At 37.0% G+C, this 15,632-nt stretch overlaps 1 protein-coding gene across 1 annotated transcript in view; it reads right to left on the bottom strand.

Annotated features, from left to right (window-relative positions):
- Positions 1 to 15,632, bottom strand: part of LOC127880561 (antiviral innate immune response receptor RIG-I-like) — a 115,829-nt gene that overhangs the window by 73,682 nt on the left and 26,515 nt on the right. Inside the window, exons 15-18 of the mRNA XM_052427877.1 lie at positions 13,658 to 13,762; positions 12,524 to 12,661; positions 12,039 to 12,401; positions 11,779 to 11,841 (exon numbers count right to left, since the gene is read on the bottom strand). Coding sequence (XP_052283837.1) covers positions 11,779 to 11,841; positions 12,039 to 12,401; positions 12,524 to 12,661; positions 13,658 to 13,762 — 669 coding nt within the window. The remainder of the gene's footprint in view (positions 1 to 11,778; positions 11,842 to 12,038; positions 12,402 to 12,523; positions 12,662 to 13,657; positions 13,763 to 15,632) is intronic.

Here is a 15,632-nt window from a genome sequence, read left to right as displayed (position 1 = left end):
CCTTTTTTCCTCAGCAGTTTGTACTAGCATTCACATTATTTGTTAAGCTTTCACATGTGGCGATATCCAGGGGAGGTTTCAGTACAACAATACAAACCGTCAGCAGAGCTTTCATCAGTGGAAATATACAGGGGAGGTTTCAGTACAACAATACATACCGTCAGCAGAGTTTTCATCAGTAGAGGTATCTAGGGGAGGTTTCAGTACAACAATACATACCGTCAGCAGAGCTTTCATCAGTGGAGGTATCTAGGGGAGGTTTCAGTAAAACAATACAAACCGTCTTTGTAGCTTTTTTTGACCTTTGACCTAGTGACCTGAAAATCAATAGGGGTCATCTGCCAGTAATGCTCAATGTACCTATGAAGTTTCATGATCCTAGGCGTAAGCATTCTTGAGTTTTCATCCGGAAACCATTTTACTATTTCGAGTCACTGTGATCTTGACCTTTGACCTTGTGACCTAACAAGAGCTGTCAGAGGACAGCGCGCTTGACTATTCGAGTGCTTGACAGCATAACGTAAGTCATCATAGGGAAATTGTTTATATTAAATAATTTATTAAATAATTTATAAGACGATCTTTCAAAAATAAAAAAAGGAAAAAAAAAAATTTTTTTTTTTTGGGGGGGGGGGGGGGGGGTAGGGGGGGTAGGGGGGAGGGTGAGAGAGGGGTATAATGCGGGGTGTGGTAATAAATTGTTTAAAAAAAAATCTTATTTTTTTTGGGGGGGGGGGCATGGGTGGGGGGTACGGGGTAGAGGGGAGTGAGAGGGGGGTATAATGTGGGGTGTGGTAATTTATTAGATGTTTAAAAAAAAAATATTTTTTTTGGGAAGGTAGGGGGGGGGGGGTGAGAGGGGGATATAATGTGGGGTGTGGTAATTTAGGAGATGATGTTTAATTGTTTTCAATTTTTTTTTTGGGGGGGGGGGTAGGGGGGGGAGGGGGGAGTGAGAGGGGGTATAATGTGGGGTGTGGTAATTTATAAGTTGTTTAAAAAAACATTTTGGGGGGAGATGGGGGGTAGGGGGGGTCGGAGGGTGAGAGGGGGGTATAATGTGGGTTGTGGTAATTAATGAGATGTTTAAAAAAATATTGGTGTTTGGGTGGGGGGGGTAGGGGGATAGGAGGGGAGTGAGAGGGGGGTATAATGTGGGGTGTGGTAATTTATTAGATGTTTAAAAAAAATAATTTTGGGGGGGGGGTGGGGGTGGTAGGGGGGGGGGGTGAGATGGGAGTCTATTGTGGGGTGTGGTAATTTATTAGATGATGTTTAAAAAAAATTGGGGGGTGAGGTAGGGGGAAATATAGGTTGGGGTGATGTTGGTAAACAAGTATGCAAAATATAATAGCAATATGTCAAGGGACAATGAAAAAAATAACAAATGATCTCACACTGACATGAACAAATAACCTCTATTTATTAAAAATGAAATTTAAACTTATTGCATTTGTTTCCCCTGTATATAAGAAATATATAATAGTGTATTACCTCCCCTGTCCTGCTTATATTTTTATTAATCAACAAAATTAAACATTAACACAATCTTTAATATACAAAATGTACAAAAAAATCTCATATTCTGATAATATTTTTACTGATCCACTTTATTTTACTCAAATGATGATGTTTCATTGGACTGATAATTATAGATTAAGGATTACAGACCAGTTGCTTCAGTTATATTGTTCAGAGGTCGCCCTGTTGGCCGCGTAAGCGTTCTTGAGTTATCATCCAAAAACCATTTTACCATTTTGAGTCACCGTGACCTTTGACCTAGTGACCTCAAAATCAATAGGGGTCATCTGCGAATCATGATCAATGTTCCTATTAAGTTTCATGATCCTAGTCCCAAGCGTTCTTGAGTTATCATACGGAAACCACCTGGTGGACGGACCGACACACCGACCGACCGACAGACATGTGCAAAGCAATATACCCCCTCTTCTTCGAAGGGGGGCATAAACATATTGTTTTGTGTGAAACACTATAATAAATAATAATTCAGTGAACAGGCATTTGAAGAAATATTTGTACAAGAAGTTAAAGATAGCCGTACGCACATTTATGCCTTTCATTCCATATCGAGCTAGATTTACTTTGATTTACTATGTTAAAATAGTTATTCAAAGAAATACACAGTTGAAATATTATTCCAATTGCTTTTCTATATGTTATACAACAAGCTAAGTTTAACACTTCAACAAGCATAATAACTGCAAATAGGTACTTTCCAGAACAAAGGTTGAATTATTATAACATAAATTATATATAATATACCATTGTTTTCTGACACGTGTCATTAAAATCAGTGTTTTTTGTTCAAAATAATAAACCAAACTAAATACAGTATGTGTACATAAACACTTGGTAGTAATAATAAAAAATTAATACCTTCCAAAACGTGTTCTTGCATATCAGCATGACCGGTGACGACTTCGGGTGCATCAATAGGCCCTGTTAAATAAGCACGTATTTGTCATGTGAAACAAAACTGAACAACGACCATTTTAACATGAAACTTGTTTTTCATCATTTAATATCTATATTTAAATTCTGAATTATTCAGTTGAATTATAATTTAGTCAAGTTTTTCAATTCAATATATGTTAAGATTGTATTAAATATGTAACTTGCGCACATCCACCAAAATGATATTACCAATTGGATGAAATCATGTTTTATAACTAACATCAGTTAGGCTGGCATACTTTACAACTTGACCTTGTTATTTTTGACAATGCCCTGTATAATCCCCCATATAGCAGTGCATCAATTATGTGTATGTTTACGCGATCAAACAGAATCATATTAACGGTAATGCATACTTTTTCCTGTCAAAACATGGGCAAATAAAGAAAAAAATGTAAATATTTACATGTTCAACCCATCATAAAAAGTGAAATGAGATATTTGACCTTGACAATTTACCTCAAGGTCATCTCAAGGTCATTGCTGGATAGACAGTATATAATTTACTATAAGTCTTCAACACATACAATGCACTTTAAACGACTAGTTATGGTGATATTTTGGAATAAAGTTGGAATGGCGGCCATTTTGGCGGCCATTTTGAAAATCGTTGACCACAGCCTTCCTGGGTGGCTGCTGATCTGGATCCATATCTAGATTTGTTTGTAATGGGTCAAAAGATAATTGTGCCAAGTTTCATGCTTCCACTCAAAAGTGCAGGAATAATTGGTATAGCAGCTGTTCTATTACGCTGTGGTGGTGCACACATACATTTTGTTCGGATAGCCTTGGTATTTCCATAGATATGCCCCCTTGAGATTTGTTTTTCGCCGAGATCTGTTTCTCAATAACTACCGCATGGTAATTCAGTAACTAGTGCATCGAAGTTAAAGTTACTATGTATCATAATAATGCTGTTGCGCATGACCAAATACTGTTGGGACAGTCTCAGTATCTCGAGAGTTATGTTCCCTTAATTATTTAAGAATATATTTTCTCAATAGGTATTGCATGGCAGCTGGCAGCTCAGGAAACATGTAATATTATTCATCAGTGATGAACAAACAGCTTGGTAAATTAAGTTATGCCCCTTGATTGTAATTTTATAGAATTGTGTATGCCAAGAGCTGTTTCTTAGTAACAATCAAAAGGCAAAAGAGACATTTGATAAAAAAACTTATAACAAAAATGTTAAAAAACAAGAGGGCCAAGACGGCCCTAGTTCGCTCACCTGAGAGGAGTCGGTTCATTCAATCTTTACCAAATGTCAAACTTGACCTAGATATTGTCCAGACAAACATCCTGGTCAAGTTTAATCATTGTTTCATCTGCGAGTCATGATCAATATACCTATGAAGTTTCATGATCCTAGGCGTAAGCATTCTTGAGTTATCATCCAGAAACCATTTTTTTAAGTTGAGTTACCATGACCTTGACAGCCATTGTGTGAAAACGTTATATGGCACTGTGACCTTGACCTTTGATCTAGTGAACTGATAATCAATAGGGGTCATCTGCGAGTAATGATCAATATACCTATGAAGTTTCATGAACGTAGGCATAAGCGTTCTTGAGTTATCATCCAGAAACCATTTTACTATTTCAGGTCACCGTGACCTTGACCTTTAACCTAGTGACCTGAAAATCAATAGGGGTCAACTGCTAGCCATGATCATTGTACCTATGAAGTTTCATGATCCTAGGCATAAGCGTTCTTGAGTTATCATCCAGAAACCATTTTACTATTTCAGGTCAACCCGACCTTGACCTTTGACCTAGTGACCTGAAAATCAATAGGCGTCATCTTCGAGTCATGATCAATGTACCTATGAAGTGTCATGACCCTAGGCATAAGCGCTCTTGAGTTATCATCTGGAAACCATTTTACTATTTCGGATCACCGTGACCTTGACCTTTGACCTAGTGATCTGAAAATCAATAGGGGTCATCTACGAGTCATGATCAATGTACCTATGAGGTTTCATGATCCTAGGCCGAAACGTTCTTGAGTTATCATCCGGAAACCATTTTACTATTTTGGGTAATCGTGACCTTGACCTTTGACCTAGTGACCTGAAAATCAATAGAAGTCATCTACGAGTTATGATCAATGTACCTATGAAATTTCATGATCATAGGCATACGCGTTCTTGAGTAATCATCTGGAAACCATTTTACTATTTCGGGTCATCGTGACCTTGACCTTTGACCTAGTGACCTGCAAATCAATAGGGTTATCTGCGAGTCATGATCAATGTAGCTATGAAGTTTCATGATCCTAGGCATAAGCGTTCTTGAGTTATCATCCGGAAACCATTTTACTGCTTTGGGTCACCGTGACCTTGACCTTTGACCTAGTTACCTGAAAATCAATAGGGTTCATCTGCGAGTCATGATCAATGTATCTATACAGTTTCATGATCCTAGGCATAAGTGTTCTTGAGTTATCATCTGGAAACCATTTTATTATTTCGGGTCATCGTGACCTTGACCTTTGACCTAGTGACCTAAAAATCAAAAGGAGTCATCTGCGAGTCATTATCAAAATACCTATGAAGTTTCATGATCCTTGGCATAAGCGCTCTTGAGTTATCATCTGGAAACCATCTGGTGGACGGACGGACCGACATGAGCAAAACAATATACCCCCTCTTCTTCGAAAGGGGGGGGGGCATAATGAGAAAACTGCCCCCTCCCAGCAGCCATGTTATTCAACTGACCGGAACCAAATTTGAACTCAACTCTCGTATCAAGGAAACAAATGTTCTGAGCAAATTTCATGAAAATTGGGCCAAAAAAGTGACTTCTACTGTGTTCACATGTTTTCACTATATACATATAGAGAAAAATGCCCCGCCCACTGGCAGCCATGTTTTTTCACCAATCCCAACCATTTTCAAAATCGTCCGAGATATCAATAAAACCAATGTTTTGATTAACTTTCATGATGATTGGGCATATATTATGACTTCTAGAGTGTTTACAAGGTTTCTCTTTAGCCAAATAGGGAAAACTGCCACTATATACATATAGAGAAAAATGCCCGCCCACTGGCGGCCATGTTTTTACACCGATCTCGACCATTTTCGAACTTTACAAGACATCAATTGAACCAATGTTTTGACCAATTTTCATGATGATTGGGCAAAAGTTGTGACTTCTAGAGTGTTTACAAGGTTTCTCTTTAGCCAAATAAGGAAAACTGCCCCGCCCACTGGCGGCCATGATTTTCAACGGATCGGAACCACTTTTGAACTCAAACAATATATCATTAAGACAAATATTTTGACAAAGTAACATGTAGATTGGGCATGAAATGTGACTTCTACAGTGTTTACAAGGTTTTTCTTTTTTTTGACCTAGTGACCTAGTTTTTGACCCAGCACAACCCAGTTTCGAAGTCGGTCGAGATTTCATTGGGACAAAGCTTCTGACCAAGTTTCATGAAGATGGGACAAGAAATGTGGCCTCCAGAGTGTTTACGAGCAAATGTTAACGGACGGACGGACGGACATACGACGGACAAAGACCGGTCAGAAAAGCTCACCCGAGCAATCAGGTGAGCTAAAAACAAACGAAGTAGGGATGGAACTCCTGACTGAGGGGTGATAAGAGGAAATAACGTGAGACAGCGTTTTAACCAACTGAGTTATTTTGCTAGTTACATATAAGTTTACTTGATTACAGTGACATTGATCATTCAATAATAATGACGTCAAAATGAAAACATCTAAAGGGCCAAACAAAAAAACAAAAACTTTATATAATGAATTTTATTTCAAAACCCATATATAAATTTCTCGTAAAATATACTCAGTATAAACCGTAATTATATGTTAATATTATATTCTTATTTTTGTTCAGACTTTGTCTCCTTGGAACCCTTCAAAGTGACCTTTTCCCTTTCAATGTTTAATATCTTATTTTGGTTGTCGTAGAAAAGTTTCGTAAGAATGACTTGATCAGTTCAGAGTTGTACCCTTTAATTGCAACTAAACGATAAATTCATTTGGCGCGAGATACCAATTCAGTTACTTGTTCAGTGTGTCTCAACCCCAACATAACAATGCATGACACATTTTGTTTTGTATGATCCCGAAGGGCGGCATATAGTTTTTCAACTGTCCGTCAGTGAGTCTGTCCGTCCGTCCGAAAACTTTAACCTTGCCCATAACTTTTGCAATTTTGAAGATAGCAACTTAATATTTGGCATGCATGTGTATCTCATGGAGCTGCAAATTTTGAGTGATGAAAGGTCAAGGTCATACTTCAAGGTCAAAGGTCAAATATATGACTTCAAAGTGGCAAAGTAAGGGGCATTGTGTTTCTGACAAACACATCTCTTGTTGTTCCAGGGATCCAATGGCAGACACTTAAATGTTTTGCTCCAGTCAAGCCTGCGGGATGGCCCTGGAGCAGTGCCAATTAGAGTTCCAAACTATGTTGAACACCTCAACCGTGACCAGCAAGATGTGCTCCAGGACATTCTTCAAAACGACAAGGAGCAAAAAAGGCACCATGACGGAGTCAGCAATGGCATTTGTGACATGTGAGCAAATAGCAAACTTTGTTTGTGTAAATTCGTGAAACAAGAATCTCGATGTCTTTTCAAAGAAGATTGACAAGCCAGAACAATTGATTTTAGGTTTAAGTAAATGTGTCAGTAAAGTTCGAAACCAAAATGAGTTGGGGGCATCTGACATCTGTTAAATGTTAACGACAGTCAGGATTCGGACAATTTTCAAGCATTTGATACGTTTGAATTAGATTGTAGTAGTTTGGATGTTGGTTTTGTTGGTGCGGATAGTTATTCAAGTGTTTCAGTGAAAGGTAGTTTGGTTGTTGGTTTTGTTGCTGCGGATATTTTATCACGTGTTTCAGTGGAAGTTCGGTGCTCTCGTGCTCTTAGTGAGCAGGATGTAGGACTAGTTGGTGGTGATCAGTCTGTTGTTAACAACAGTGATCGGGGTGTAGAAATAGTTTGAATAGGTCGGTCACGTGTCGTTGATAGTAGGAGGGCTGCAGGAATAGTTGGTGGTAGTCCGTCTGGTGTTGAAAGCGGTAGAGCAGAAAAAATAGTTGGTGGTAGTCAGTTTGGTGTTGCTAAATATAGTGCACATAAGACCCGCCTTTTTATCGGTTTTAATCGCTACGCATGCGCAATTAAATAAGCGCAAACAAACGCTTAAAACGGTTTAAAACAGTTATAAATGAAATCGCTATTAATCGCAACCTTACGGAACATAATCGCTTACTCTACTGTAAGTGATTGTCAGGCTCGATTTATTTAATGTATATATTTTTTTTATAACAAGATAATGGATTTCAAGTCTAAAAAAGGCCATTTTTGGACTAATTATTCTTTAACAACTTGATCATTTGAATATATAAAAAGCATAATATAATTTAATAATATATAAGAGGAGGGACATCTTATTTTAGGACGAGGTCCTTAATTTATGGAACGGTACTTTATATAAATAATTAAAGGTTAAAGTGAAAAATACGTTACATATTACATTATTATTAAGCGCTGGCATGTTTTGTATATATCGTCTTACCTTGCTTTTCATCGATTTCATCGAAGTCACTTCCGCCATGTTCCGAATCCCATACATTTGATTCAATAGAATCCGCATCAGATTCACGTGCTAAAAAACACACTTCTGTAAATGCTTGTTTTGGGCACATAATTCATTGCGTATAAACCAAAATAAATATATCTATCGAAAATAAATTAACTATTGTAATGCTATTCTTAAACTGTTGACTTAAATACACACCCTTTATTTGCATGAAATTTTACAAATCAGTAAATACAACTTACCGGCGTCATCTACATATTTAATTCTTTCCGGTTTAATGTTGAGTTCTTTAAAATTATCATAGTGACCTGAAAATCAATAGAGGTCATGTGCCAGTCATGACCAATGTACGTATGAAGTTTCATGAGCCTAGGCCTAAGCGTTCTTGAGTTATCATCCGGAAACCATTTTTCTATTTCGAGTCAATGTGACCTTGAACTTTGACCGAGTGACCTAAAAATCAATAGGGGTCATCTGCCAGTCATGATCAATGTACCGTGAAGTTTCATGATCCTTGGCGTAAGCATTCTTGAGTAATCATCCGGAAACCATTTTACTATTTCGAGTCTCTGTGACCTTGACCTTTGACCTAGTGACCTGAAAATCAATAGGGGTCATCTGCAAGTCATTTCCAATGTACCTATGAAGTTTCATGATTCTAGGCCTAAGCGGTCTTGAGTTATCATCCGGAAACCATCTGGTGGACGGACGGACCGACATGTGCAAAACAATTCTTGATTGCAACAAAGCAACACTGCAAATAATCAAAACATAACCTTGATTGTCACAACAAATGTGTACTGCTAGAAACACGTTAGTGAATTGATTCACGTCATCAGCCTTGTTTCTGGCAGGAAAAAGCGTTGATTAGAAGTTTGATGAGCAATAGGGATGAATTTTTGTATGATTTAGAGATGTATTTGTCAGAAACACAATGCCCCCTATTACGCCGCTTTGAAATAACATTTCAATATATCATTTGGCAGGTTAAGAAATTATCTCCCTTTTAAAGCTTATTACTTCCCTTGGATCTTTTTTTTTGAATTTTGAACTTAAAGAATGACATTGACCTTTCACCACTTAAAATGTGCAGCTTCATTAGATACACATGCATGCCAAATATCAAGTTGCTATCTTCAATATTGCAAAAGTTATGGCCAATGTTAAAGTTTTCGGACGGACGGACGGACGGACAGACAGACGGACAATTTAACTGCTATATGCAACACTACAAGGGGCATAAAAAGGAATTAAAATTCAACATTTTCTAGCAAATGCTACCAGTTTACCAATCAGCAGGTTAACCTGTTGGATCCCTGGTTTCAATTAATTCACTTATGTTACTTTTCCTTTTTTCCTCAGCAGTTTGTACTAGCATTCACATTATTTGTTAAGCTTTCATATGTGGCGACATCCAGGGGAGGTTTCAGTACAACAATACAAACCGTCAGCAGAGCTTTCATCAGTGGAAATATACAGGGGAGGTTTCAGTACAACAATACATACCGTCAGCAGAGCTTTCATCAGTAGAGGTATCTAGGGGAGGTTTCAGTACAACAATACATACCGTCAGCAGAGCTTTCATCAGTGGAGGTATCTAGGGGAGGTTTCAGTAAAACAATACAAACCGTCTTTGTAGCTTTTTTTGACCTTTGACCTAGTGACCTGAAAATCAATAGGGGTCATCTGCCAGTAATGCTCAATGTACCTATGAAGTTTCATGATCCTAGGCGTAAGCATTCTTGAGTTATCATCCGGAAACCATTTTACTATTTCGAGTCACTGTGATCTTGACCTTTGACCTTGTGACCTAACAAGAGCTGTCAGAGGACAGCGCGCTTGACTATTCGAGTGCTTGACAGCATAACGTAAGTCATCATAGGGAAATTGTTCATATTAAATAATTTATTAAATAATTTATAAGACGATCTTTCAAAAATAAAAAAAGGAAAAAAAAATTATTTTTTTTTTGGGGGGGGGGTAGGGGGTAGGGGGGAGGGTGAGAGAGGGGTATAATGTGGGGTGTGGAAATAAATTGTTTAAAAAAAATCTTTTTTTTTGGGGGGGGTGGGTGGGAGGTACGGGGTAGAGGGGAGTGAGAGGGGGGTATAATGTGGGGTGTGGTAATTTATTAGATGTTTAAAAAAAATATTTTTTTTGGGAAGGTAGGGGGGGGGGTGAGAGGGGGATATAATGTGGGGTGTGGTAATTTAGGAGATGATGTTTAATTGTTTTTAATTTTTTTTTTTGGGGGGGTAGGGGGGGTAGGGGGGAGTGAGAGGGGGTATAATGTGGGGTGTGGTAATTTATAAGTTGTTTAAAAAAACATTTTGGGGGAGATGGGGGGTAGGGGGGGTCGGAGGGTGAGAGGGGGGTATAATGTGGGTTGTGGTAATTAATTAGATGTTTAAAAAAATATTGGTGTTTGGGTGGGGTGTAGGGGGATAGGAGGGGAGTGAGAGGGGGGTATAATGTGGGGTGTGGTAATTTATTAGATGTTTTAAAAAAAAATAATTTGGGGGGGGGGGGGTGGGGGTGGTAGGGGGGGGGTGAGATGGGAGTCTATTGTGGGGTGTGGTAATTTATTAGATGATGTTTAAAAAAAATTGGGGGGTGAGGTAGGGGGAAATATAGGTTGGGGTGATGTTGGTAAACAAGTATGCAAAATATAAAAGCAATATGTCAAGGGACAATGAAAAAAATAACAAATGATCTCACACTGACATGAACAAATAACCTCTATTTATTAAAAATGAAATTTAAACTTATTGCATTTGTTTCCCCTGTATATAAGAAAGATATAATAGTGTATTACCTCCCCTGTCCTGCTTATATTTTTATTAATCAACAAAATTAAACATTAACACAATCTTTAATATACAAAATGTACAAAAAAATCTCATATTCTGATAATATTTTTACTGATCCACTTTATTTTACTCAAATGATGATGTTTCATTGGACTGATAATTATAGATTTAGGATTACAGACCAGTTGCTTCAGTTATATTGTTCAGAGGTCGCCCTGTTGGCCGCGTAAGCGTTCTTGAGTTATCATCCAAAAACCATTTTACCATTTTGAGTCACCGTGACCTTTGACCTAGTGACCTCAAAATCAATAGGGGTCATCTGCGAATCATGATCAATGTTCCTATTAAGTTTCATGATCCTAGTCCCAAGCGTTCTTGAGTTATCATACGGAAACCACCTGGTGGACGGACCGACACACCGACCGACCGACAGACATGTGCAAAGCAATATACCCTCTCTTCTTCGAAGGGGGGCATAAACATATTGTTTTGTGTGAAACAATATAATAAATAATAATTCAGTGAACAGGCATTTGAAGAAATATTTGTACAAGAAGTTAAAGATAGCCGTACGCACATTTATGCCTTTCATTCCATATCGAGCTAGATTTACTTTGATTTACTATGTTAAAATAGTTATTCAAAGAAATACACAGTTGAAATATTATTCCAATTGCTTTTCTATATGTTATACAACAAGCTAAGTTTAACACTTCAACAAGCATAATAACTGCAAATAGGTACTTTCCAGAACAAAGGTTGAATTATTATAACATAAATTATATATAATATACCATTGTTTTCTGACACGTGTCATTAAAATCAGTGTTTTTTGTTCAAAATAATAAACCAAACTAAATACAGTATGTGTACATAAACACTTGGTAGTAATAATAAAAAATTAATACCTTCCAAAACGTGTTCTTGCATATCAGCATGACCGGTGACGACTTCGGGTGCATCAATAGGCCCTGTTAAATAAGCATGTATTTGTCATGTGAAACAAAACTGAACAACGACCATTTTAACATGAAACTTGTTTTTCATCATTTAATATCTATATTTAAATTCTGAATTATTCAGTTGAATTATAATTTAGTCAAGTTTTTCAATTCAATATATGTTAAGATTGTATTAAATATGTAACTTGCGGCGCAGAAGTATTTACCTAATTTCTTCGAGGTAGGGAAATATTCAGGTTCTAATAACAGTGCAATGTGCTCAAATTGAGTTTCCCATAACACTGTTAGAAACTCTTGCCACCACTTGTGCGGTTCCATGTAACACTGGATACGCTGCAATAAAAGTCTCATTCCTTCTGCTTTCGACTTGGTTTGAGTTATATTTTGTATTTTATCTGCGTCTTCTTCCTTGATAACGCTGCTATCTAGCAGTCGCGTTATGAGAAGCATAGGGTTTATATCTCTTTCTAAGAACGGTCCAAACTGCGAAAGGAGTTGCCTTCCTCGTTCTCTTTCCTCGGGAATTTCAACTCTTACGTTTATCAAGCGAGACACCACAAAATCGTAACCTATAATTAAATAAGATTGCCACCAAAGCTACCATCAAATAGATAAACATGATAAACATTTAAACCTTTCATAGAACTTTATTTTTATATTATAATTTAGATTTCATTCCATACAAGCCTACCTGCTTCCTTTATGGCGTCAACAAATATTTTCCATTTTCTCGTCGGAGCATGTTTCTTGAACAAAATATTGAACATCTCACTTGATGCGTCTCGGGATGACTTTTGGTCGTACATTTCAATTAATATGGCAGTCTCTTCTGGAAAGGAACACACTAACAATTTGCATAAATTATTGCATTTAGACATATTTCTTCACAAAAACAGTCATACAGAATGAAACGCAATAGCGCTATATCAGGAAATAAAAATGATTACTCGACAAATTCAGACACGTTAATGCACGTAATTAAGACTTAGATATCAAAAACATTAATTATATTATTCATTTGTGATTTTGTGACTTCCCTAAATTAATCATTACTATGAAATTACGCAAATGTTTGTAAATCAATTGGGGTATTTTTCTTGCATCGTGGACGAAGTCAAAGCGAGTATAAAGGATTTTTATGAAATACTTCAAAAAAAAGGTTGATGAATGAAACACTAGAATACAAGGTCTGGAAACTTGTTACCAAACCATTGAGTTGTATACTATTTCAAATAAGTTTCGCTTGTAGAGTAGAAAACTCATTGATGTTCACAAATATGCACACATTTAGGAACTTGACATTTTTCTGTGAAGATGTTTACATTCGGCATTTAGACATTTTTTTTTCGGCAACGCACACGAGTACAATTTTTGGCATCGACAGAGGATTTCAAATAAGAATACATAGTTTAATTTATTGTACCATTTCATATCAGTTAAAATACTTTATTTAAAACTCATCTTAAATATATAAATATTGATTAAAGACCATTCAAAAGTGACATTTAAATTCCCTTAAATATTAGTGTATCAATGGTATGTAATCCCTTAAGTAATAGAGTGTTTCCTTTTAAAAATGTCAGTCTGAACATAAGCATTTACTTTAATTTCCTAACATGAGGCATTTATAATTCTGGATGCGTACGATCCGTAGATCAATGCTAGTCAGATTCAAACACACATGTTTAAAGATATAAGTGCCTTATTAAAGTACGAAGCTAAACTGCTGCATGCTTAATCTTAACCTAATTTAGAATTCACTACAAAATCTTCCCAAAGATAGTAACTTGTCATGAAAACCGCCCGCATGAAAACTGTAACAAACCTGCATCCAAAAGCCCATGTTGTGCCAGTTTAGTAACCACATCCGACTTCTTTAAGTAGTACTCTATAGCTGGCCGCCACATTCTCACTCTCGAATCCAGTGTACCTGAACAGAACATCTATGTGCGCTTACTATTTTCACGGATATGTTTAAAATTGACTGCATTCGACTTAATCAGGTACAACATTGGTCAATTAACGACTTACATTGGTGAACGATAAAACATGCTTCCATAATTCAGCTATAAAAATCACCCTTGTCTGTACAATTCCTGTCTGAAGGGTCCCGCGCTCTTTCAAAACAAAGTAAATAAATACCATTTCAATTGACAGAACGAAAAGACAAATAAGCCAACCGTACTTTTAGAACTCTTGTGAAGTGGATTTTATGCATCACGTTTAAGTTTGCAAAATGTGATAGGCAATATACATTTGAATGCCTATACGGAAGACTCGAAGAAACTAATTGTATTGCATATCAAAACCTGGACGCGACCACACATTAATATAACAGATGAATACTAAAACCTTGGTGTATGAATACCGTAATTACTCGTATATACCGTAAATTAGTTTTCGGACACTAAATTTTCAGACACCCACGTTTAAGCCAAAGTAATTATTTTTCGTTACTTTCGTGACTTGTCGTTCATAATTAATGGGGAAGCGGAAAACGACAACGAGGGAGGCCTGATAATGTCATGCGCATGTGTCAACGAGGTACTTTAAATAGATTCTGGAATTTTATGTTTATAAATAAAGTGGTCAAAGTATAGCCTGTTTTATTTTTTAGGTGTGTGAAACGCACATGGCTGTATTACCTAGATTCGGCTCATTTACACGCGAAGGAACCGACATGGACGGAAGTTTTCTATGGAAACAAAACAGTCATTTCGGATATATTAAATCTTTAATCGATTGTGAAGATGTGATAAACGAATTTGAATATTCTACATGCACTTCTTTTGTACAAGTGCGTTCTACGAAGTTTTGATCTTTCAGGTAGATATTTATGTATGATGCTGATAACTGCATATTATTATACAACTATATCTGGTTTTTCCCGCTTCGGAACATTAAGGTAGTTTTTAGTGTATTGAAAATGTAATTTGCTCAGTATTCAAGGGGGTGACGTCGTTGTATGTTTCTGAAAAATCTCAAGGATTCACCCATCGGAATTGAAGATCATTGAACCAAGTAACCTCCGAAGTGGAATTTGTCTGCCGTTAACAATAATAACAGCTTATGTACAGTGCATAATAAAACAATGGTGTTTATTTACTTGTTCGCTTTAACATTTCGGAGTGTAACCGATGATGCACCAGTCCAATTGAAACCAAATCACGCCACCAACCCCCGGGGATTGGCGGGGGATAGCGGGGGAGCAATCCCGTGTTTTACCTGTTGTCATGGGTATAGCCGGACTTTCTCCGTAGTTTGATCAACAGTTATTCATGCACGATGTATGTTTGCATACAGTTCATGAAAAAATTGAAACGTGTAAACAATTAAATTAACTCATCCATGGCTATAAGTGAGATGTATGCGTATGTCCATATGTTCTTCCTTCTGTCATGTACTGGTTGCCGACCAATTTTCTTAAGAAAATCGATCATTTTTTAAACATTATAAGAAAACGGAACGATGCATTTCTTTTGCCAAAATAAATTAGGTTCAAGTTGATCTTCTATCCTGTGTGCAAATATGTTCAAGACTTAATTCGGGGCTTCAAAAGTGAATCAAAATACGCTAAAATTAACAAACTTAAGAGTAGTATTGCTGAATGGGTCAAGGTCCCCCCGGGTACTTCTTCCCCGTACCCTGTGTACTTTGAATTTATTTCACCGTACACCGATTTTCAAATGATACTTTTGGATACCCTGGTATACTTACAGGTACCCCATCTTTCCTAATTAAAACATTCGTAACAAAATGTTTCGTACCCAATTGTTTTTCGTACCCAATTTTTTTCGTAC

Source organism: Dreissena polymorpha, chromosome 5, assembly GCF_020536995.1.
Source record: "Dreissena polymorpha isolate Duluth1 chromosome 5, UMN_Dpol_1.0, whole genome shotgun sequence".
NCBI lineage: Eukaryota > Metazoa > Mollusca > Bivalvia > Myida > Dreissenidae > Dreissena > Dreissena polymorpha.
Note: the sequence above shows the minus strand (reverse complement) of the source record. Positions and strands in the feature narration are given on the sequence as shown.